General features: G+C 40.4%; 1 protein-coding gene across 5 annotated transcripts in view; it reads left to right on the forward strand.

Annotated features, from left to right (window-relative positions):
- Nucleotides 1-24,698, forward strand: part of nkain2 (sodium/potassium transporting ATPase interacting 2) — a 512,436-nt gene that overhangs the window by 452,671 nt on the left and 35,067 nt on the right. For all 5 annotated transcript variants that reach the window (XR_011954528.1, XR_011954527.1, XM_072555972.1 and 2 more), the window contains one exon: nt 11,397-11,457. Coding sequence is in view for 3 of the 5 variants with exons in the window: in XM_072555972.1 (XP_072412073.1) it covers nt 11,397-11,457 (61 nt within the window). In the remaining 2 variants the exon portion in view is untranslated. The remainder of the gene's footprint in view (nt 1-11,396; nt 11,458-24,698) is intronic.

Genomic DNA, 24,698 nt, shown 5'->3' on the forward strand with positions numbered 1-24,698 from the left:
CACGGACACACACTCCCAGCCTCAGCACGGACCCACACTCCCAGCCTCAGCAGGAACTCACACTCCCGGCCTCAGCACGGACCCACACTCCCGGCCTCAGCACGGACTCACACTCCCGGCCTCAGCACGGACCCACACTCCCGGCCTCAGCACGGACTCACACTCCCGGCCTCAGCACGGACACACACTTCCAGCCTCAGCACGGACCTGCACTCCCAGCCTCAGCAGGAACTCACACTCTCGGCCTCAGCACGGACCCACACTCCCGGCCTCAGAACGGACCCACACTCCCAGCCTCAGCACGGACACACACTCCCAGCCTCAGCACGGACCCACACTCCCAGCCTCAGCACAGACACACACTTCCAGCCTCAGCACGGACCTGCACTCCCAGCCTCAGCAGGAACTCACACTCTTGGCCTCAGCACGGACACGCTCTCCCGGCGTCAGCACGGACTTACACTCCTGGCCTCAGCACGGACACACACTCCCGGCCTCAGCACGGACCCACACTCCTGTCCTTAGCACGGACCCGCACTCCCGACCTCAGCACGGACCCGCACTCCCAGCCTCAGCACGGGCTCACTCTCCAGGCCTCAGCACGGGCTCACTCTCCAGGCCTCAGCACGGGCTCACTCTCCAGGCCTCAGCACGGGCTCACTCTCCAGGCCTCAGCGCGGACTCGACCCCCAGCCTCAAATGAACTCTCGCTCCCAGAGTCAGCACTGACCCACAGACCCAGCCTCAGCACAAATCTCAACTCCCAGCCTCAGCATGCTCTCACTCCCAGCCTCAGCCTGGACTCACACTCCCGGCCTTGAGGTGAAGCTTCATGAGGTCTGGGTTGGAAGGTCTTTTTTTCTGAACTCTTATTTCTATGTTTTTCTAATGCATTGCTGGACTTTTTATTTCTTTATTTTCTAATTTTTTCCCCCTGTTTGTACTTAAGAATTTGTACCTAGATAACTTCGTACTTAAGATGATGCTGTAAGTGGTGACTTGTATACTTTTTAGTTTTCACTGTACTCATCTGAGTACATATGACAGTAAAGCTAATTCTGTGTTTCTCGAGAGACTCAAGTTACAACTGCAATAGAAGTGTGCTGGTAACGACCTACTCCCTGAGCCATATTAGAGTACAACTTTTTATTTAATCATCAAAATGGTCAATTTGTTTTTCTTTGTACTACTATCTCAAATAAAAGAAATGAATTAACCCTTTTATTAGAAGTTCTTACAATAAGTGAAAAACTAGTTAACAACTAAACTATACCTTAATCCCAAACGAACACATTTACATGAAAACAAAATGATATAGCTCTGCAGAACTGATATGTGTTCATCAAAGAAACTAAAAGGAAAAGCACCACAGTATACCAAGGGTCAAAATGCAAAGGATAAAGTGAGAACACATCTCACAATCTGGTCAATTTCCTGATGATATAATTGAAATACTGTCAGCTATAGACTAATGATACTTTGAAACCAGACGTAAGGTCAAGTAGGCATCAGTTAGCAATCATATTCCCAAAACATTTCAACAGAGAGAGAAAGATGTTTTGCAGCTGGCCCTGCATTCAGGTATTCTGCTTAATCCAGCTTGGATGCTTTTCTTTAATTAGATTAGATTCCCTACAGTATGGAAACAGGCCCTTTGGCCCAACAAGTCCACACCGACCCTCCGAAGAGCAACCCACCCAGACCCATTCCCCCTGACTAGCGAACTTAACACTACGGGCAAATTAGCATGGCCAATTCACCTGACCTGCATATCTTTGGATTGTGGGAGGAAACCAGAGTACCCAAAGGAAACCCATGCAGACACGGGGAGAATGTGCAAGCTCACACAGTCGTCCGAGGCTGGAATTGAACCCGGGTCCCTGGCACTGTGGGGCAGCAGTGCTAACCACTGAGCCACCGTGCCACCCATTGAGATCACTGAATCCCTGCAGTGCGGGAGGAGGCCTTGACACCCCAAATATACTGGAAAAATAGCAACACCAGTCCAAAGACTGGACACCCTTTAGCACATGCCTCTTCCAATTTAGTTTGTCTGGCAATGAAAGTAAGAAAATTATCTCTTTTCTCTGCTAAAAGCTTTGCATAATTTCTCTAAACAGTCATATGACATTTTGGACGCATTAAGTAGTCTACAACCAACTTTGACTTTTGACTTTTGAGTTCTAAGAAGGTACATGGTTAACTCTTCCCAACCAAATTTTGTCCATATATTTCCATCTCTTCCAGCTTCCTTCACATAATTACTTTCAAGTACTATGTACTCCCCACACTGAAGTGAACCTCTCACTTCCTGAACACTTCCACTGCCAAAGTCTCTTGTATGCTATCTGAGAACATGGTGCAAGGTGCCTGTTTGTCATGTCATCTCTGTTGCTTGCTCTAGCTCTTCCATTGTTCTACAAGTAATTTAACTTCTTTCTTGAGGCTTGCAGCCACTCAGAAATGGGGTTATCATTGGTCTGCGCACCACTTATAGTGAATAGGAACCTTGAGGTTTGCATTCTAATTGTAACCCATTTAACTTGGCACAAGATAAATGTACCCCACAGTCCCTACATCTGACGTCTAGGGCCTATCATTCACAATGGACCCAGGTTCCCTGTTGACAGGAGCATTTTCAGCTTGCCCTCCCAGTACTTGTAGAGTGATAATACTTTGGGCTGAAGACAGCAGAAAAAATCCTAATTAATCATGCCATGAGAATTCCTGTTGCAGCCTCATGTTTCTTTAAATGCTTCAAACAATCGAAAAATTTTCTTTTTTATATGAGTTCATCATGTTATAATGTAAAACATAGCTGTTTGCAATCTGAGCTATTACAGCATGGCAATTTGAGCTATAAATAAGCAGCCATCAATGGAATTAATTCTCTTTAAAAGAGATAGATTTTTACTGAAAGATGGCAGCTATATGACAAATTAATTCCATTAGTTTTATTTAAAGAGAAATTGTCAATTACAATCATTTGTCTCAAAAATTTGTATTACCTAAATAACATAACAATACAAAAACATATCCAACAACTTATATAAGTTTTTTCTAGACTCGAAGTATCTTAATTATTTAATTTTGATTCAGATAATTAACTTGGAAAAAGAAAATGCCAACTAAAGAATGTTTCAGCTTATACTTCTGCTTTGTTCTCCAGTTATAGAATGACAAAGGAAATTAATAATTCTTGGGATTCTGTCAATTAATCGCATTTTATAAGTGAAAACAACATTGTATTTTCTCATACAAACACTTAGAGAACAAATACAATGCTGTAGATTTTATTTATTTTGTGCTTTGTCATTAATGTTTTGATCTTAAAAGTAAAACAGTGCACAATTCTGTCAGGCCAATGAATTATACTGTATGAGGAATAGATGGCTCTTTTATTTCTGCAGCTGGAAAATACTTTTTGTAAAATGTGCTTCACTAAATCTGCTACTCTCATGTGGTATTCTAAAATTTATGTGACTCTTTTATCTTTTTTATCCACTTAAAATGAGCTATGTGTTTATATTTCTTCAGTTTGTGCTCCAAAATGCACTCATCCAGGAAATGCATAGCGTAATTTATTTTGATTAGAACAAGTAATGGTTTCTAACACCAATCAAGAACCTTGGAAATGAAATGTCATTTGACATTACCAAGTGTCACATATATCACATCACCTCCTGCGGTTTCTTAGTGATGAAAATTGATTTTCTATTGTCCTTTGACAAAGCTGAGGTACAGCAATTATATCTGATTTGACAGCACATACCGCATTTTCAAGCTGGGCTTTTAATGATGAAGTCTTGTAAACCTTCATTTGGATACTTGTATATTATAACAAATTAATCCATTTAGGTCAGTGTATGCTTTTAGCAGTTGGAACACCTTAGGAGAGAAAATAAGTTAAAAATAATAGAAAAGTATTAGTTGCAATAGTATGTTTAGAATGCTGTTATCTCATAGCTTACTTTGTTGCTTATTGGTCCCAGCCGGTATACAAACCATGAAACAGATTTGATGAATTCTATATCAAACAGAATGCCAAAAAAAGCATGCAGAGTCGGGAGTGTGGTGCTGGAAAAGCACAGCAGGTCAGGCAGCATCCAAGGAGCAGAGGTATTGACATTTCGGGCATATACCCTTCATCAAGAATAAGGCTTGTGTTCCAAGATAAATGGGCGGGGGGTGGGGCTGGGAGGAAGGTAGCTGAGAATGCGATAGGTAGATGGAGGTGGTGGCAATGGTGATAGGTCGGAGAGGAGTGTGGAGCGAATAGGTGGGAAGGAAGATGGACAGGTAGGACAGGTCATGAGGGCAGTGCCGAGTTAGAAGATTGCATCTGGGATAAGGTGGAGCGAAGAGAAATGAGGAAACTGGTGAAGTCCATATTAATCCCCTGTGGTTGGAGGATTCCAAGGTGGAAGATGAGGCATTCTTCCTCCAGGCATCTGGTGGTTAGGGAGTGGCGATGGAGGAGGCCTAGGACCTGCATGTACTTGGTGGAGTGGGAGAGGGAGGTAACATGTTCGGCCAAAGGGCAATGGGGTTGTTTTGTGTGTGTGTCCCGGCGATGTTCTCTGAAGCATTCTACAAATAGGTGCCCTGTCTCTCCAAGGTGACCGATACAGTAAATGACATGTGTGGACCTGCAGGTAAACCTATGATGGATGTGGAAGGCTCCTTTGGGACCTTGGACGGAGGTGATGGGGGAGGTATGGGCGCAGGTTTTGCAATTTTTGTGGTGGCCGGGGAAGGTGTTGGAAGGGGAGGGTGGGTTGGTGGAGGGCATGGTCCTGACAAGAAAGTTGCGGAGGGAATGGTCTTTATGGAATGCAGATGGGGGTGGGGAGGGAAATATATCTCTGGTGGTGGGGTCCATTTGTAAGTGATGGAAATGGCAAAGAATGATACAATGTACCCAGAGGTTGGTGGGGTGGAAGGCGAGGACCAGGGGGGTTCTGTCTTTGTTGTGGTTGGAGGGGTAGGGTTCGAGGGCAGAGGTGCAGTAAGTGGATGAGATGCTCTGGAGGGGATCATCAACCATGTGTGAGGGGAAATTGTAATCGTTGAAGAAGGAGGCCATCTGGTGTGTTCTGTGGTGGAACTGGTCCTCCTGGGAGCAGATACAGTGGATGCAGAGGAGTTGGGAGTAAGGGGTAGTGTTTTTGCAGGAAGTAGGGTTTAGGGAGGTGTTGTCCAGGTAGCTGTGGGAGTCGGTGGATTTGTAGAAGATGTCCGTGTTGAGTCAGTCACCGTTGATGGAGATGGAGAGACCCAGGAAGGGGAGGGAGGTGTCTGAGGTGGTCCAGGGGAACTTAAAGTTGGGGTGAAACGTGTTGGTGAAATTGATGAACTGTTCAACTGTTCCATGTGGGAGCATGAGGTGGCGCTAATTGAGTCATCAATGTAGCAGAGGAAAAGGTGGGGAATAGTGCCGGTGTAGCTGCGGAAGGTGGACTGCTCCATGTACCGACAAAGAGACAAGCATAGCTGGGACCCATGCAGGTGCCCATGGCTACCCCTTTGGTCTGGAGGAAGTGAGAGGATTCAAAGGAGAAATTATTGAGGGTGCATGCATCCCATCTGAATATGTGAGTAAAGACAAAGATAGAACAAAGCCATGAAGAGATTTGAATACAAGATTACTTTCTGTTTTAATTTGGGGATTTACTTGATAGGTTCCACTGTAGATAAGCTTTAACAGAATTGATAGTTAAATAGTACTTAATACAAGCTAGGGTAATTGCAACAGATTTATGAATGAACTGAAGATTATTGGGATTGGAGGATATAGGCTAACCAGATCCTAAGTCCAGTATCCATAGGATAGTCAAATCTAGAAATAATATAGATGAAGATTTCACAAGCAGATGAACTGAGGTTGTGGTGAAGGTCGAAGATATTAAAGAGGTAGAAGTAACAGGATTTGGAGATGATGAAGATATAGAGTTGTATGTTCAGCACCAGGACAGACTTGGGCCACAAAGAAGAGGCGGGCACAAATTCGAGGCTGAACAATGATGGGTGGGAATTGAAAGCCAAGGAAGGGTATTCTTTGGAAGGTAGCTAGAGGGAAAAAGAAGTAAGAAAACTGTCAAAATATGAACAATGTCACATTATCACTCAAGGAAGACACCCTGTCTCTTGCTGACACATACTGGTTTAAAACTCATGGATTCAGAAGGACTGGGAAGTTAATTATTAAATTCTTCAGACACAATAGACCCAAACCCACTCACCACTAGTTTAGAATCGAAACATTAAACAAATTAAAATAATGTATATAAATTACACACCTCACATCACACAGCACTCCAGCTATCTCTTAATCCAAAAAACAGCAATGCGTTAAGAAGGCAACTCACCACTATCTTTCCCAGAACATTTAGAGATAGGCAATAAGTGCTGGTTCAGGCAGTGATGCCAACAGCCCATGAATCACTAAACAAATTAATGTTCTTTACCTGAAAAAATTCCAAATACTTTAGATACACAACTAGCCAAAGTTAAATTTAAATTATGAAACAGTATGAGACTGCCAGTTTCATTATATTTTTGTTTATATTATATTTAAATTGTCAACATGCATCCTGGGATTAACATTAGCTGTTTGTTCCACTTAAAACTAGAAGAAGGTGGGTTGGAAGTTGATTTGTGTCAGGAGTCAGATATATGGGCGGAATTTTCTGCATCTTTGTGTAGAGTGAACAATGGTGAGAAAGCTGGAAAATACAGCCAAAAAAAACTTAGAACCTTGTCAAGAAAGACATTGCTAATTCTCCAGAAGACTTAAATGATGAGTTCAGAACCTCACTAATGAGCAGTGACCTTATTTTTATGCATTTCTGGCTGGTTAAGAGCCCAACCCGCCTCATTTCTACATAAGTTACAATTCTCCTGCTCCAAAAATTAAACAACCCAGGCACTTGTGTGAAAGTCTGAATGGTTACCTGGCAGTACCAGTTCACTATCCACATCTCCAAGCCTTCATCGACTTATGGCTTCATCACAACATCCCTGTGTGGTCCATTAACACTGTTACCCTCCATCAGGAGCCATTAGGAACATCGTTGTACAGTTACCTTATCTGGTCCTGTTAGCATTTAATAGGTTTCTATGAGATGCCCTTCATTCTTCTAAACTTCAGTAAATATTGTCCAAATAATCCAGTCTCTCTTCATACATCAATCCTGCCATGCCAGGAATCAGTTTTGTACATCTTTGTTGTACTCCCTCCATAGCCAAACATCATTCCTCAGCTAAGGAGACCTAAACTGCACATGATTCATTAGAACTGGCCTCATGAAAGCCCTGTATAATTGCAGCAAGACACCCCTATACCTATACTCAAATCATCTTGCTATGAAGACCATTTGCCTTCTTCACTTCCTGCTTAGAAGCTAATGTACAAGGACATGAAGATGTCTTTGCACCTTCCCTTTCCCTTCCCTAACCCTAACCATCACCATTCAAATAATAATTGCCTTTCTGCTTTTGCTACCAAAGGGACATTTATCCACTTTATACTTCATCGTGCCTTGTATTTGCACACTCACTCAACTTGTCCAAGGTATCTCCCTCAGTGCTCACCAGCTCATCCAGTTTTCAGTCATCTGTAAATTGGAGATATGAGATTAGATTAGATTAGATTACTTACAATGTGGAAACAGGCCCTTCGGCCCAACAAGTCCACACCGCCCCGCCGAAGCGTAACCCACCCATACCCCTACATCTACATCTATTACATTTAGTTCCTTCATCTAAATCATTTTTTATATTAGTGAATAGCTAGGGTCTAAATACCATTGAAGTTTCCTTTATTTAGATTCTGGACCCTGGTCTCAGAATTCTTTAGATCGCTCCCCTTCTAATGAAGGATTCTTTCACACTATCAACTTTTGGGAATCCTGCCACCTAAAAATGGAAAGCTTTTCCTGTGCTGTGCGTCTTTGGGGAAAAGCAATTAACTGATTCACTGAGCAACCAAGTGATTATCTTAGACATCTATAAATAGATAATCTGTTTATATTGGTGTTTCCCTCCATGGTGGCTAGAAATTTCCATGAATATGAGGCTAAGAAGGAAAATGTGCTTGGTAGCCAATCACAGTCACAATATTCCTTCAAAACTGGAGTCTCTGGAGATGCTGCTTCTCTGATAAAGGTTCATTCAGGTTTGCCTGTAGATTCTGGTGCACTGAATCCATTTAGCATATTCTGGTCAGTTTATAATCCCTCTATTTGTTCTACTGTTATTCGTCCAAAAAGCATGAACGAAGAAATATTTATCTGAGGAAACTCATTCGACCATAAGACCATAAGAAATAGAAATAGGAGTAGGCAGTTCAGCCCCTTGAGCCTTCTCCACCACTCAATTGGATCATGGCTAATCAAACATTCGTCACATCCATTTTTCTGCATTTTACCCATGACCCTTGATTCACCTACTGATCAAGAATCTATTTATCTCATCTTCAATATACACAAGGGGTCTTCCCACAGCTTTTTGTGGTAAGGAGTTCCAAAGACTCATGACCCTCTCAGCAAAGAAATTCCTCATTATCTCAGTCCTGAATTGGTGCTCCTTTATTCTGAGACTACATCTTCTGGTTCTAGATTCTCCTGTAAGGGGGAACACCCTCTCAGCATTTACCCTATCAAGCCCCCTAAAACTCCCATGCGTTTCAATGAGATCACATCTCATTCCCCTAAGTTCCAGTTAATAGAGTCTCAACTTGTTTATCCTTTGCTCATAAAACATTCCCCCTCCATATTGGAAATCATCCAAGTGAACATTCCCTGAACTGTTCACAGTACTTCAGATGTGGTGTCACCAGCACCTTGCAAAGTTGCAGTAAGACTTCCCTACACTTGTACTCCAACACTCTTGAAATAAGGGCCAATATTTAATTACCCTTTCTGATTACCTGCTGCACCTGTGTATTAGCTCTCTGTGCTTCATTCACAAGTATCCCAAGTCTCTTTGTGTTGTAGCACAAATAAATATTTTGTTCACCCTTCCAAAATGAAGAACTTCACATTTTCCCACATCATACTTCATTTTGCCCACTTACTTAATCTATCAATACCTCCCTGCAAACTGTTTCGTATCCCTCTCACAAACTGCCTTTCCACCTATTTCTGTGTTGTCTGCAAATTTGGTTACAGTAAGTTCACTTCCTTCTCTTAAGTCATTAATATATATTGTGTATAGTTATGGTCCCTGCACTGATTGCCGTGGAACCCCACTGCTCATGGGTTGCCAACCTGAAAAAGAAGGCCTTGTCCCGACTTGCTGTTTTCTACCAAATGGCCCTTTCCCTTGTTGTTTTTTACTTCTGCTTAAATGGACGCTATATCGTCCGAGCCTAGATCATCTCTCACAAATGTCCTCATTTCATCTCTCATTTCTTGTGCTAACCCACCAGCTTTTCTATTCCTCCTGCCTCTCTGAAAGGTCATTCTGACAATATTTGCGACTGGGAGAAACAAAAGAAAATTGCTGAATAGCTAAACAATATCTGTGTTTAAAAATTGGATATATATAATTGAAAAATATATAAAGATCTTACACTGCATCTATTTAGTGAATTTCAGCAAAACCATTTCCTAACCCATACTCTCGTATATATAGAATGGAGCACTAATCAGTGTAACAGGTAAACATCTCACCTGTCAACATCTCGTGTGCTGTTGTCAGTCAGTGCCACATCCTCAGCAGAACCATCTGTTCCTGTAGGTGAAAGAATCTGAGCTGGTTCTTTGGTAGTGATGAAGCAGAAGGCTACACAATCACTTCTCTACAAACTTGTGCCTTGGTTCTCTTTTTGCCAACTTTTTCTATCACCTCTTTCTTTCTTTCACCTTTATAAAAACTTTTAATTAATTTACATGCTTATTGAGCCTTTCCATAGGTTTTAGAATTTTTGTCATGCTACTCCAATACTCCTGTCTACTTGTCACATGCATATTCTTATGTTTTTACTAATAGAATGTTCTCTCCTCAGATCCATATCTGCACCTGAAGCAGTGTCGATAAGCTGACCTTGTAAATTTACATTTAAATGCACTTTGACCTAAAACTGTCTCAAACTTATTTCAGAACATTTAAGTCTACAAAACATCCATATGGGAAAATTTAGACTAATAAATGATGTCTGAACATTTTGCTGATTTATGTCACTCCCAATTTTGATTTGTTATTTGCTGATGCTTACAATGTTTTGATTAATTCAGAGTCTATTATTGTGACTTCTGTTTAATGAAAAATAACTTATAAGTAAGGTGAACACACTGCAGAGATGTCTGTGCTTCTAGTGATAGTCAGCTCCTTAGGTGTGTATAGTGGAGCCTTGGAAAATGCTTAGGAAGATTAAATTAATGATCCATTTATTTGCACATATCTTAAAAGACTGATACAATCAGATTGCAATTTACTCATTTTAGATTTATCACCCAATGAGGAAACAGTCTATTTAAAACCTTCAGATCCACATTATGAAAGAGAAGTTGATGCATTGAAATAAACATATAAAGGACTGAACTGCCATGTTTTGTGGTATATTTTTGGCCACTCCTAGGTACAGAAGATCTTTAAATGAGGATTGATTTCTGTATTATAAGATATCAATGAGTAATCCACCAATGGTGAACTATATTAACTTTCGCTGGGCATATTATCTTGCATATGATCTATTCAGGGACAGCAACAAATAAATGGAGGGTGTGGAACAAAGAGAGCACATCAGTCTGGATAGCTTTTGAAAACTATGCACCATTGGACAATTATAGAATGTAGCTTCTCATTTGTGAATCCTCATATGATGAGTTTAAAGTTTCTTGAGTATGGTGCAAGTAGTGCTATAGTGAGCTCTTACTGAAACAAAATGCACCTTCTGAGGGAGGAAACTGAGTTTGCTGGTGCCTCTGTTGAGATTACAAGTGCCATAAGCAAAGAGGCTTGTGTATAATTTGCATATATGCAGTTCTGGTGTTATTTTCACTCCTGTTGAATATATTATTAAAGAAAAGATTTTTTGTCAAATTCTAATTAAACAAAGGATAAAAGCAAATTACTGCAGATGCTGGAACTGAAACAAAGGGTCAGTTAGACTCGAAATGTCAGCTCTTTTCTCTCCTTAGAGATGCTGCCAGACCTGTTGAGATTTTCCAGCATTTTCTCTTTTGCTTTCTAATTAAACAAAGCCTTTAATTGGGGCAATATGCTGAATAACTAAGGTAACCATTTTCGCAAGTGGGCAAGGAAATCACTGCCTGAGATGAAGATTTGAACTTTAGATCCTCTGGCTTCTATTTTGTAACTACTTAATTATTTTCTTCATTTTGATTTAGCTATCACTTTTGTTGGTTCTGAATTTATTGTTTCTTTTCCAGCTTCTTGGATTTGTTTATGCCTGTTACGTGATCAAAATTGTTGCTGAAGAAGAAGACAGCTGTAAGTACTCAAGATAGTAAAGCTGAAGAAAATAAACAAGTCTACTTTTGTGCATTTATGCTATTTATGAAAATCCCAGTATAATATGCACTGAGTTAAGAGATGAGGGCAAATTTCAAGTTATTTATCCCAGCATAGATAGCACTAGAATTTTAATTGTTCATTTTTAGCCTGATCAAATTATGTAGTATTGCAACAGTTGAGCTGAAATATTTTAAGTTGTCCCGCAGTTAGCTTTTACTATACATAGAAATGTTCATACTTTTGGTTAGTTGAAATATGTTTCTGCAGTCAAACATGTACCAACAAAACAATAAAATAATATTTCTAACAATCTGAATTTAAACCCAAACATTTCTAATAAAAATGCTCAAATATTGGACTTTTTGCAAGAATGCAATGATACACTAATCTCAAGTATTTTATGTTGAACTTGACACATGGCAGTCTATTAAAAACTGCCACAACTAATTTATCACTTTCTGACATTGCTTCAAAGTATAATTTTATACAATTTATGTGAACAAATGTATTTTGATAATTGTTTTTTGGAGTCAGAATCATTTTTCATATTTTGGTGGAGTGATCAAAAAAGTGATGTGCAAATAGAATATGCAACTCAGTAACAGTGACAACACAATTGATGATAGTATAATGCTTTTAATGTCTCAAGACTCTTCAAGCAACATCATAAAATAAAGCATGACATGAATAAAACAAAATATGATGCAAAGGTACATAAGAAGTTATAAGGTCCAATGATCAAAATTATGCTCAAAGAAGTAGGTTTTAAAGGAGAGAAGTGGGGTGCAGAGGTGTTAGGAGGGAAATCCAGAGATTGGAATCTGATCAACTGAAATTGTGGCGTATCTAAGAATGTTCAAAAAACCAGAATTAAAGGAATACAAATATTTCAGAAGGCTGCATGGCTGGAGGAAATTATAAAGAGAAGAAGGGTTAAGGTCATGGAGGAATTTGAAAATAAGGATGACAATCTTAAATTCAAAACGTTTCTTGATTAGATACTAATGTCAGCGAATAAAGGGGTGATGGGTAAGCAGGACTTGGTGTGAATTGAACATGAACAGCACAGTTTTGGAAAGGTAGTATGTGGGAGGCCAGTCAAGAATACACTAGATTAGCCAAATGTACAAAACAAAGACATGAATGGGGGTTTCAGGATCAGATGAGTTGAGACTCAGATGAATTTTAGTGATATTATGGAGGTGGACATAATAATATCCATTAACAATCCCAACTTTTGCTAAACATGTAAGAAATCTAAATTTCTTGTGATATTGAAGCAATGTCCTGGACGTGAGGTGGATACCACTGATCAGCTTTAAAATATTCTTTCAAATTTGCTGAAGAATTGCAGAATTGAACTTAGGAGAAAGGGCCCAGATGATCACATTTTCATTCCAAGTGTCATAATCTGGACTGTTGCCTCTGGAAACAGTGCAGAGGCTGTTGAGTAGCAAGGCAGGCTGTGTATGAAAGACTGGCATTGATGCTTTGTGTCTTGTGGAGAAGATAATAATACAAAAAAACTGCTTTTTAACTATCAGCCTTCTCAATCCTTTGAACAATTCCACAAGCCCTATCCATGCTAACCAATGCCACCTCATGCTCCCATACATTCCCATAGATACTCACACCCTCCATAACAAATAATTCCTTTCCATCCAAACTCCATGGCTTCTTATTCTCTCCATGTCAACCTATGTCATTGCACTCACCTCAAAAGTCTTTTGTAGCCCTAATAACAATTTAGTGCCAACTAATGCAAACCCATTCTCCCCATTCATAACCCTTTGTCTTTCTCCCTCCATGCCAACTTGCCTAGTTTCCACCATGACCAAATCTGAAAACTCATGCTGAGATTATGTAAGTTGATGTTCCGCGATTATTTTTAAAATAAAATGCTTTTATTGATAAAAGCCTACTCACTACATTTAAATTCCTTCAACTGTTTAATCCTTCATGAAAACAAGTATTTGTATTCATAGCCTCACATGCCTTAATAAATTATGTGGAAGCATACTTGAAATGTAATAGCATCCCAGGTTATGGGCCAAGAGGTGGAAAGTGGATTAATGTAGATAGCTTGGCACAGACCTGATGGGCCAAAGATCCTGTTCTGTGCTGTACGAGTTGATGACTGTATAACCACTTGGAACTGTCAATCAATCACGTTTGACAGGCTGTTGACAATGTGCTCATGATCGGTTGTGAAATCAGTAGACAACATATAAAGGGACCATTCAGTTTGTGTCTGGTCTGATCAAGAGAAAGGAGACATATATCAGGTATAGACAGCTGCAATTGAGTGAATCCCTAAAAGAGTATAAGGGCAGTAGGAGAATACCTAAGAGGAAAATCGGGAGGACAAAAAGGGGACAAGAGATAGTTTTGGCAAATAGGGTTAAAGAGAATCCAAAGAACTTGTACAAGTGTATTAAAGGCAAAAAAGTAAAGGAGAGAATGGTACCTCTTAAAGCTCAATGAGACCATCTATGTGTGGAACCACAGAAGATTGGTGCGATCCTGAACGAATATCTCACGTCAATATTATGATCATCTATGATATGATTCTGAGGGATGGCATTTACATGCATTTGGAAATGTAAGGACTGATTAGGGATAGTCAACATGACTTTGTGTGTGGGAATTATGTCTCACTAAGTTGACTGAGTTTTGAAAAGGTCACAAAGAAGATTGATGAAAGCAGAGCAGTAGATGTTGTCTATATGGACTTCAGCAAAGCGTTCTACAAGGTTCCATGGTAGACTGGTTAATAAGTTTAGATCACATGGGATCTGTGAGAGCTAGCCAATTGGATACAAAATTGGCTTGAAGTTAGGAGACAGAGGGTGGTGGTAGGGGGTTGCTTTTCAGACTGGAACCCTGTGACCAGCAGTGTGCCACAAGGCTCAGTGCTGGTCCACTGCTTTTCATCATTAATATAAAAGATTTGATGTGAACATAGGAGGCATGGTTAGTAAGTTTGCAGGTGAAACCAAAATATGTGATATCGTGGTCAGTGAAGGACACTACCTCAGAGTACAATGGAACCTTATGTACGATGGCCAAATGGCCCAAGGAATGGCAAATGGAGTTTAGTTCTGTATTCTGTAAATCTATTTTTTAGATTAGAATCAGTCTGACAATGTGGCACAGAGAGTCTCACACAGGGCAGCTCACACCTTAAATGCATTAGCTGAGCCGACATGACACCAATTGTTAAAGTTCACTTGAGAATGTAACTTTTAAATGTTCTGCGATTTACATATGAAAGAACTGAAACCAATGTATTCATTCTAAAAGATGAGAGACTTAAGAAACAATCCAAGTCTTTTTCAATATATACTTTCAGTTACATCACACTGGAAACTTTTGCTATAAATTCTGTGTCTTATGATCTTATACTCCACAACCACCTGATGAAGAAGCAGCGCTCCAAAAGCTAGTGCTTCCAAATACACCCGTTGGACTATAACCTGGTGTTGTGTGGTTTTTAACTTTGTACACCCCAGTCCAACACCGGCATCTCCAAATCATGACTTTAATTTAACTAAATGTGAGGTCTTGCATTTTGGTAAGATAAGTCAGGGCAGGACTTACACAGTTAATGGTAGGGCCCTGGGGAGTGTTGCTGAACAAAAAGACCTAAGAGTCCAGGTACATAGTTCCTTGAAAGTGAAATTGAAGGTAGACAGGGTAGTGAAGAAGGTGTTTGGGATGCTTGCCCTCATTGTTCAGAACATTGACAATAAGAGTTGGGACGTCGTATTGCAGCGGTATGGATCATTAGTGAGACTCCTTTTAGAATACCACATCCAATTCTGGTCATCCTTTTAAAGGAAGGATGTTGTTAAATTTGAGGGGGTGCAGAAACAAATATTGCCTGGACTGGAGCGTTTGAGATAGAAGGAGAGGCTGAATAGTTTGGGCTTTCTTCTCTGGAGCATCAGAAGCTCAGGGATGACCTTATAAAGGTTCATAAAGTGTTTAGAGGGATATGAACCAAATGCTGGCAAAAGGTCATTCTCGTATAATGCATGTTTTGTGAACACAAATTGGCTATAACGTGATTAATGAATTGTGGATGCTGTTTGGATAACACGAACTAAATGAAAACAGCAATTTTCTGTAGCGACCTTATACAGTGCAGTTTCCTATAGCGCTGAGTTATAGAACAATGCAACTGTTGTATTATAGCAGAATGACTTGTAGTTCAGATTGGGATGTATGTTCAAAGCGGACAAGCTGGACCGAAGAGTCTGTTTCCGTGCTATATGACTCTATAACTCAGCAGAGTGAAGTAGCCAGCGGTTTTTTTTTAAACTGCAGATATTTTTTTTAATTGTAAGAGCCAGCAGATTTAAATGCCTTACAGTTCAACAGTTCAAATGAGCTTGACAGTTCAAACAGGATTTAAATGCTTTGATAGTTTAACTATTCCAATGAGCTTACTCACTTTTATCCACATCTTTAACTCCTACTTTTGATAATCCTAGGACTTGTCCTCCACCAAAGGGTACATTACCACTCCCATACTGCATCTTACCCTCTCCTAAAAACATCTCTGGACCTCTCTACAAGGGGATCTTACCTCTCCATCGAATCCTTCTCTTAAATAATGTAAATCCCACAAGTCATGTTTTCAAAATGGCACTAATGAAAACTTGATCTGTTTTAAAAAATTGAATTTCTCACTTCAGCTACCTCCTTGAACCACAGATGTACAAACTATAACCCACCCCCATTCACTAACCATGGCTAAAATACTAGGTGAAAGTGAGGACTGCAGATGCTGGAGATCAGAGCTTAAAAATGTGTTGCTGGAAAAGTGCAACAGGTCAGGCAGCATCAACAGAACAGGAGAATCGACGTTTCGGGCATAAGCCCTTCTTTAGGAATACTAGGTGCCAGAATTGGGGACCAAACTGATAGAACTGGAGCTCTGATGCTATTTACGTCTTTGCAAATTTCAAACCTGAAATTTTGTGAAGGGAAGCAAGAGGTTAGTCCAGGCACTCATTTTCTACATTAAAATCTCTGGGGTTATGTCTGAGAAACATTGAGTCCTTCCTCAGGAGGTGCTGATCTGTGACATCACAGTTTAGCAATGAAAACCTGACATCCTCCCTATGAGAGATACTGGACTGATTTTCTTCTGGCCCTTTGAAGACAGACTGGGAGGAGCAGGAGATTTGGCATTGTGGGGGTGTGGGATGGATGGCAGTCCAATTCCTTCCCTCTGCTATGGCATATTGCTGGTTGTAGCAATCTCAAAAGCACAGTTTCTGACTAGTTGACCTACTAAGCAATTTAAGGAGCCATTTAAAGGCCACTTATTAATCCAGCAGGCACTTTTCCTGCATTGAGATGGCACATCATAATGTGCAAAGATTATTCACTGTGGTAGCCTCCTAGTCCATTCTAAGGAGGGATTGTCACTCAGTGGCCCACAAGTGGGGCTTAGCTTTGACAGCAAGTCACCACTGCAGCTAAGTTTCGACCATACAAATAGCTCCTTCCCTCACCCCTATCCTGATCACTGGGCCTGCTTCTCAAATGAAATTAGGTGTCCTCAAGGGTGTCTTGACATTGAGGTGCCCTTTTCATCATGCTACAGCCCCAGCAATGGTCACTACTATGGGTATGGATGCCAAGGCTACTTGTTTAAGCTGGAAGTATAGGAGGAACGTTGCCATGTTCAATTTTACAGAAGTTCCAGCTGTTAATTAGAGGTCATTTGTAAAATACTGCTTTAGGGCTTTGCTGTGACCCTTAAGCTTTGAGCTTTGGCACAAAATTCAATCTGCTACATCTTGTTACTGTGGCTAGATCTGCTGGAGATCTCTCCTTTCAATCACAATCCACCTATTAATGTCAGAAAACATCCGGCCCCTGACAGAATAATGAAGCCCTCTCATGAAAAGGTTTGGAGCCTTTTACAATGTCTCATGATGAAATGGCCAGGTATCCCAGCCAATCTGACACAGTTACAGTTATCCAAATAATTGCAGTACCCCATGAGCAGTACCCAAAAAAAAATTAAATTGACATTTAACTTAATTACTATTGGAATATTTTCTTCACTCACCATTCCCAAGAAAGGACAATGTAGAATCTCAGTTCTATTCAGTTTTGGAACAACTTGAGTTTCTTCATTCAGATTTCGAATTTCTCTTATGCACACCACACTAAACTACAACCCCCCATTCCCAGTCACTACATGATTCTATCACTACTGAACATTGGCATGAATAATGCGTATAAAATGCTCTTGGAGGAGTGAAAATAAACCAGAATAGACAGCGTGGGAATTTCAGAACATATTTACCCTGAGAGTTTTACTAAAGTGAAGCAGATTGGGGCTGAAGTTTTGTGGGCAGCTCCAATTCACCTACTGTTTCTTCACACTAATTGTTTAATGGTATTTTTGCAAATTTTTGCTCCTGTTCCCTCAAAGTTGTAGTAGGCAGTTTGAAATTTACTTCATGTATGTTTTATATTTAAAGCCCTTCCAGCTTGAACTGGATTTGTACATTAGATTGTATTGTGACTTTTAGACTGGTAACAGGCATAATTCTGCAGAAGTATGTACTGCATCCATAGAGATACTCTAAATTATCGATGGTGTTACACATTTAATTACAATTAATCGAAAGATAAATCTCTGTTAATATAATATCTCAATAAACCATTTTCTAAGAACATGAATTAAGATGTTGCTGTCAAAATGCACCATCTGCATCCATTATCACATGGAAATTGTGTTTGAATTAAAGAAAGAATTTACAGCAAGCTTTGAGAAACAAAGGTAGATTTTTTAAAAGTCTGATTATAAAAGTCACTTGGCCATGAGATTTGCATTTTTTTTATACAATTAACTGCCAATATTTTAGACTGGGAGCCTCAGCTCATACATAGAACAAGGTTGACATGGGAGGAAAATTTGTTCTGGATTGCTGCTTTTATAAATAATGAAAGTGCAGCAGAAAGTGTTCTCAAGAGACCAGAGTGTAGTCATACGCAAAAACTAAATGGGGCAGAGGTGTTTTGATGGTTTTGTACATGTTAATTTTATTTCCTGCAGGGTTTGTCATGCTTGGCTTTAAAACAACTAAAAAACACATTTTAACTCTTTCATTGTAGAGCATTATTTTTTATGAGCTATACTGGTCCCCCGAGTAGGTGTCATTCAAATACTGCCAACTTCACAAAGATTGTTATTTGTAAGATATCAAGCAGTGTAATTAAAACAAATGTATTTTTCATGTACTATTTTTATCAAATTTTATTTAAATTCAGTTGCATTTTTGCAAATAAAAACACAATTTTTGATCACTTTTCGGTTCTCCTGCCAAGGAATCAGATCTGGAATAATTAAGAGGTTTTTTTGCCAAATACCAATTTCCATTCTCACTATAAATTGGTATAAAATAAACTGTGACAATTTAAATTATATTCAAATAGTAATAAGCCATATTTATATTTGTGCAAGGTAGGAGCAGCCACATATATGAACAGTTGGTAATTTCTTATATTAATCATGTTTTAGAGAACATATTTAATACTCAAATAGGGTGGCCATTGTAATGATTATTTTCATTATTTAACCCACTGAAAAATGTAAGTTAAATTAGAAAAAGTCAGTATGGATTTGCAAAGGGATATATGTGTCTAACTAACTTGCTGGAGAGTTTTGAAGTGGTAAGGGAGAGAGTTGATAAAGGCAAGGTTCTTATCATGATATGCATAAAATTCAAAAAGGTGCTTGATACACTGCCAAACAATAGACTTGTGGTAAAAGGTATAAATCAGGAATAAAAGGGGCAGTAGCAACATGGATATAAAATTGACTGAGCTAAGAAGCTGAGAATAATGGTTAATGGCTATTTTTCACGCTCAAGAAATGGTTGTAGTGAGTTTCCCAGGGGTCAGTATTGGGGTCTTTGCTTTTCCTGATATGTATTAATGAAGTACAGAAATGTACGAAATTAAATGAGCTAGATCTTGGTATGAAGGGAACAGTTTCAAAGTTTGCAAGCAACATAAAACTTGGAAGAATTGTAAATCATGAGGAGGCCCATATAGAACTTCAAAATGATTCTGACAAGTTGGTAGATCGGTGAATATGTCGCTGTTGGAGTTCATTATGGAAAAATGTGAGATAAAGGTAAAGTCATCACCATAGTTTTACCACATCACAGGACTGTTCTCTATAGAGAGAGAGAGAGAGAGAGAGAGAGGACTGGTGGCGATTTAACCTGAGGGTCACCATTGCTCAGGTTGAGAAGGAAAAGCCTTTGTGGTAACCTTAAACAGTGAGAGTATTGAACCCACATGGTTGTCATCACTCTGCATCATAAACCAACCATCCAGCCAAACCGAACTTTGAGGTAATACATTTCAGTACAAAGAACACGAAGAGACAATATAAAACAAAAAGATACTATTCCAAAGGGTGTTCAGGAGCAGAGGTACCAAGGTGTGCATGTATATCAAGTCAATAAAACATGGTTAAATAGGTAGAGAAGGCAGTTAGAAAAAGACAGGTTCATTAATAGCAGTATTGAGTTCAAGATCAAAAAGGTTTTGCTGAATGTGTATAGGATATATGTTAGTCTTTAGCTATAATATTGTGTACGCTTCTGAGAGGCACAGAATACGAAGGATGTGAATGCTTTTGAGAAAGTGATGAAAAGCTTAACAAGAATGCTTCTGGGGATGAGAAACGTTCAATTAAATTGAAGAAGTTGAGATAGATTTCCTTGGAAAGGAGAAGGCAGAGGGAAAATTTAATAAAAGTTGCAAAATCATGAAGGGTCTGGAAAAAGTAGTTGGAGAGATACTATTCCCAGTCTTCAAAAAGATAAAAAGCCAGAGGGTGCCATTTTAAAGTATTTTGCAAAAGAAAAAAATACAATATAAGAAAAAAAATCCCAGTGAATGGTTCAGGTTTATAATGCAGTATCTGGAAAAAGTGGTGGAGACAGATTCAGTTGAGGCATTCCAGAGGGCATTTCACATCATCTTAAAGAGAATCAGTTTGCAGGGTTATGGGGGAAAGGCAGAAGTTTGGTGGCATGTCAAAATGCTCAGACTTGGTGCAGACATGATGAGCTAAATGGCCTTCGACTGCATCATAACAATTCTGTTTCTGTGATTCCGAGTCTGCCAGGTCTGGCAAATCCAGAAGGAATGAAGAAGCTGCCAGGTACAGAGGTGGAATATCTGCCTCATTGCGCCAACATTGGTATCGAAGTCTTGAAGAAAGCAATAAAACAAAAACGAAACCCACCACTGCACAGTTCCCATCCAGGCCACCTCCTGCCCGGTAAACAAAACACACAAACCCCGCTCTGTATATCCTCCATATCATTTTCTGTCCCATACCCAATCATATACATCCTCAGACTCTTTATGCCAACTTATGCCCTTCCACCTATTCTTGGCCCTTCACAAAGTTCCTTTGCAAATCCATGCTTTTATACCCAATTGCATAAACATTCAGAATCTCCATGCCAGTCCAAGCCCCAGAACCAACTTCATAGTCCCTTCATACCAATCTAAACCCCTCTACATGCATTCAATTGCCCTTTATCGCCCTGATGTCAACTTAGTGCCAGCTTAAGCCAATCCATTCAACCAACCAATCATCCTTATACTGAACAGATTAATTCACCCAGCATTCCCTTTGATCTGACATCAAGGCCCTTGTTGAAGCAAAATATTTAAAATTCTAGTCAGAACATTTACTGCAATCTCAATCTCAAGTTGTAACTCACAAGTTGAAACATTTATTCCGGGTGACAGGCTGGCATAAAGAGTCTGAGGATCTTGGAATGACCGCTGAGGCTGTCAGGTGTAAAGTAGGGTAGGATGGAAGGCTTGACTCACTGCACCAGCACTATGTTCAAGTTTACAAAAAAACACAATAAAATTTACAAAAATCCTCATACTCTCCACCTGTTCAATCATGCCAGCTTGTGTCCTGTACCCACTCTCATAACTTAACAGTTCAAAGTAAACCTATGGCCAGTAACCAATTGCATAGTCTTCATACCCTCCATGCCAGTATAATAAATTTCATAGTTCTTTAAGGCTTTTTCTTCTTATGTACACAACTTCCATCATTTCTATATCCTATATGTCAACCTTTGCCACTGTAATCAACCACTCATAAGGCCCTAAATTCTGCTGCCAATTATGGTCCTCAAGATAGGCCATAGCCCTTTATAAGCCATATGCCACTTAGTCTCAACCAATGCATGCCACCTAATACCCTTTGCCTTTATACCTATCTTGTCAACTCAGCCATTATTCACTTTGTGAAAACCCATGCTGAGATTAAATACTACCAGGCTGAATTTAACTTGAAATCAGCAATTTTGGTGAATTTCATAAAGGGTTTCTCCCCCCATGAGCACCAGTGAGATTTCTCATGCTATTTTTCTAAACTCACCTCATTAACTATGCATCATGTCTCCATGGCACCCAGCTAATTGTAAGTTCCTTGTCATCACAGGCAGAAGTTCTCCCCTGCCAGGACCTCCCGAGATCCCTTGTGCTGGCACCATTTTAAAGCCCAACTGTGCACTGATACAATCGCCACTAGCGAAGAGTTGCCATTCACTGTGGACACACTGGAAGGGGAACTAGAACAAATGCTTCTCATGGCACATAAGTGACTTAGCAGATACTTCCTTGCATGTACAAGTCCAAATTTGTAAATCTAGGACTTTACAAACCAAACTATACAGGTTACTCATCCTGAGCCTTGTCCCATTTTAAAACTTTGTCTAAGGACTCTCTTTCTCCAGTGCCTAGTGCAGCCTATCATTTTCTCTTTCTTCAATGAGGAACCATCCCATGCTGGAGAGTTTTCAAATGGTTGAAAACACTCACTTTTACTCAGCAACAGCAAAAGTGAACAGTGACCAAAGAAACAGAAGCTGCATTTGTGTCTCAGAACAGACAGGAGCTGCTCTTCTTTTGAGCACCAACGACTGCACCCAGCTCTCATCTGCTGGGTTTGGGTGTCAGTTAAATCCTGACTTGCTGTGCTTGACTCTGCCGTGCTCTATCATACAGAAGGTGATGTTCTTCCTGCTCGAAGTCCTCACCTTCCTCCTCGGAAGACTCTGCCACTCCCCCAACTCTTTAGAGTCCATCAGGTTCCCTTGTTGCCTGCTGTGTTCAGAGCACAGCAGGCTAGGATTATGCAGCACACACTGTACAGCGTGTACTGCAAGGCACCTCCAGTCTACCCAAGTATCTGAACTTCCTTGAAGCAACAGAATCTTCATCAAGGCCCTAGCTGTAGAATGGGCTACAGTGCATCTATGCTTAGCCTCAGTCACAGGTTTGCATAATAGAGTTATCACCCATGGTCTCAAAGGGTAGCACTTGAGTCCAAGCAACTATTCTTGTATGGCACCAGCCCTTGAAATGAAGCCGGAGTGTGAAATTACTAATGATATAAGCTTCATGGCAGATTTCAGGATACCTGACATTGGCTCCTAAGATGTCATACTGATAATCACAGATGACTTGTATGTTAATGGAATCGAAGTCAGTCATGCTATGATATGGCACTCTCAATGTAAAAGGTATACACTCTGTAGTACCATGCACCTGGAGGAAGCCAGACATATTGCCAATGTTTACAGCTCAGGTTGCAACAATGACCTAATCACAGGGAAATGTCATGAAGTAGTGTGACCTGACCCAAATTGCTTCACTAACAGCTTGGAGATATTTGTGTGTTAAGGGTAGTAAGATCATATTCAAGTCCCCAGCACAGCTTTGTAAGTAGTAGTTGCATAAAAATTAAGTGCGATTGTCACATTGACAGACACTGGGATAGAATGGCCGCAAACTCTTTTAAGTTGCTGATTCCACTCCAACAGCTGACATAGTTCTGTGACAATGTACCAGGACATCCTCAATTTGTGCCAACACTGCACCTTGGTCATCTGGAGCAATGTCATTGAAAATTAGAAACTTAGGGCCTTTTGTACCTCCTTTGCATCTTAACTGGGTCTTCACCTGCAAACCCTTCATGTGGAGGCAGATCAGCAGTGACTGGAGGTTATGACTGGTCCTGAGCTTACTGGCATGTCTGTTCCTCCTCAATTTCTGTGTCTTTATTGCACCATAGCAATAGTGATAATAACCTCAGTTGTGGCAGGATCCATGCTTCTAATGGGCCTGTGTAAGGAATGTGAAAAACAGATCAGGTCCTATGTAATATGAGCAATTAGAATTCACATCATTCATCAGTGAAGGTTTAACATCGTCCTTCATTTTAGGTAAGGCAGATGATCATAGAGCCTGGATCAGTACGTGAGACTACGATGTTGGGGCCATTGCTGATGCTTGGATGAGCGAGGGACAAGACTGGCTGCTCAATGTTCCAGGGTTTCATTGTTTTAGATGAGATAGAGACGAAGGTAAAAAACATGGAGGAGTTGCATTACTAATCAGAGAGAATGTTTCTTCTGCATTCAAAAAAGACCTGCTGGAGGGCTCATCCACTGAGGCAATATGGGTGCTCAATCTTCCAGGTTCACCTGGACCATCGCGGACACCTTCATCCCCTTCCTATACATCTCCATCTCCATTTCCGGTGACCAACTCAACACAGACATCTACTTCAAACCCACTGACTCCCACAGCTACCTGGACTACACCTCCTCCCATCCCACCTCCTGTGAAAACACTATCCCTTACTCCCAATTCCTTCGCCTCTGTCGCAACTGCTCCCAGGAGGACCAATTCCATCATAGAACATCCCAGATGGCCTCCTTCTTCAAAGACTGCAATTTCCCCTCTACATGGTCGTTGATGCGCTTCAGTGTATCTCCTCTACTTCCCGCACCTCCGCCTTTGAACCCCAACCCTCTCAATGCAACAAGGACAGACCCCTCCTCACCTTCCACTCCACCAACCTCAGCATACATCGCATCATCCTCCACTATTTCTGCCAGGGCATGCATTTAAGGTGAGAAGACGAAAGTTCAAAGGAGACACGAGGTGGAAGTTTTTTACACAGAAAGTGATAGGTGTCTGAAATGCACTGCCAGGGATGGTGATGGAGGCAGATACGATAGGAATGTTTAAGGGACTTTTAGATGAGCACATGAAAACGCAAGGGATACAGGGATATGGACCAAGAACAGTCAGAAAGGATTAGTTTCCTGTGGTATCATGTTTGGCCAAAG

Source organism: Chiloscyllium punctatum, chromosome 3 (genome assembly GCF_047496795.1).
Source record: "Chiloscyllium punctatum isolate Juve2018m chromosome 3, sChiPun1.3, whole genome shotgun sequence".
In the NCBI taxonomy this organism is placed as follows: domain Eukaryota; kingdom Metazoa; phylum Chordata; class Chondrichthyes; order Orectolobiformes; family Hemiscylliidae; genus Chiloscyllium; species Chiloscyllium punctatum.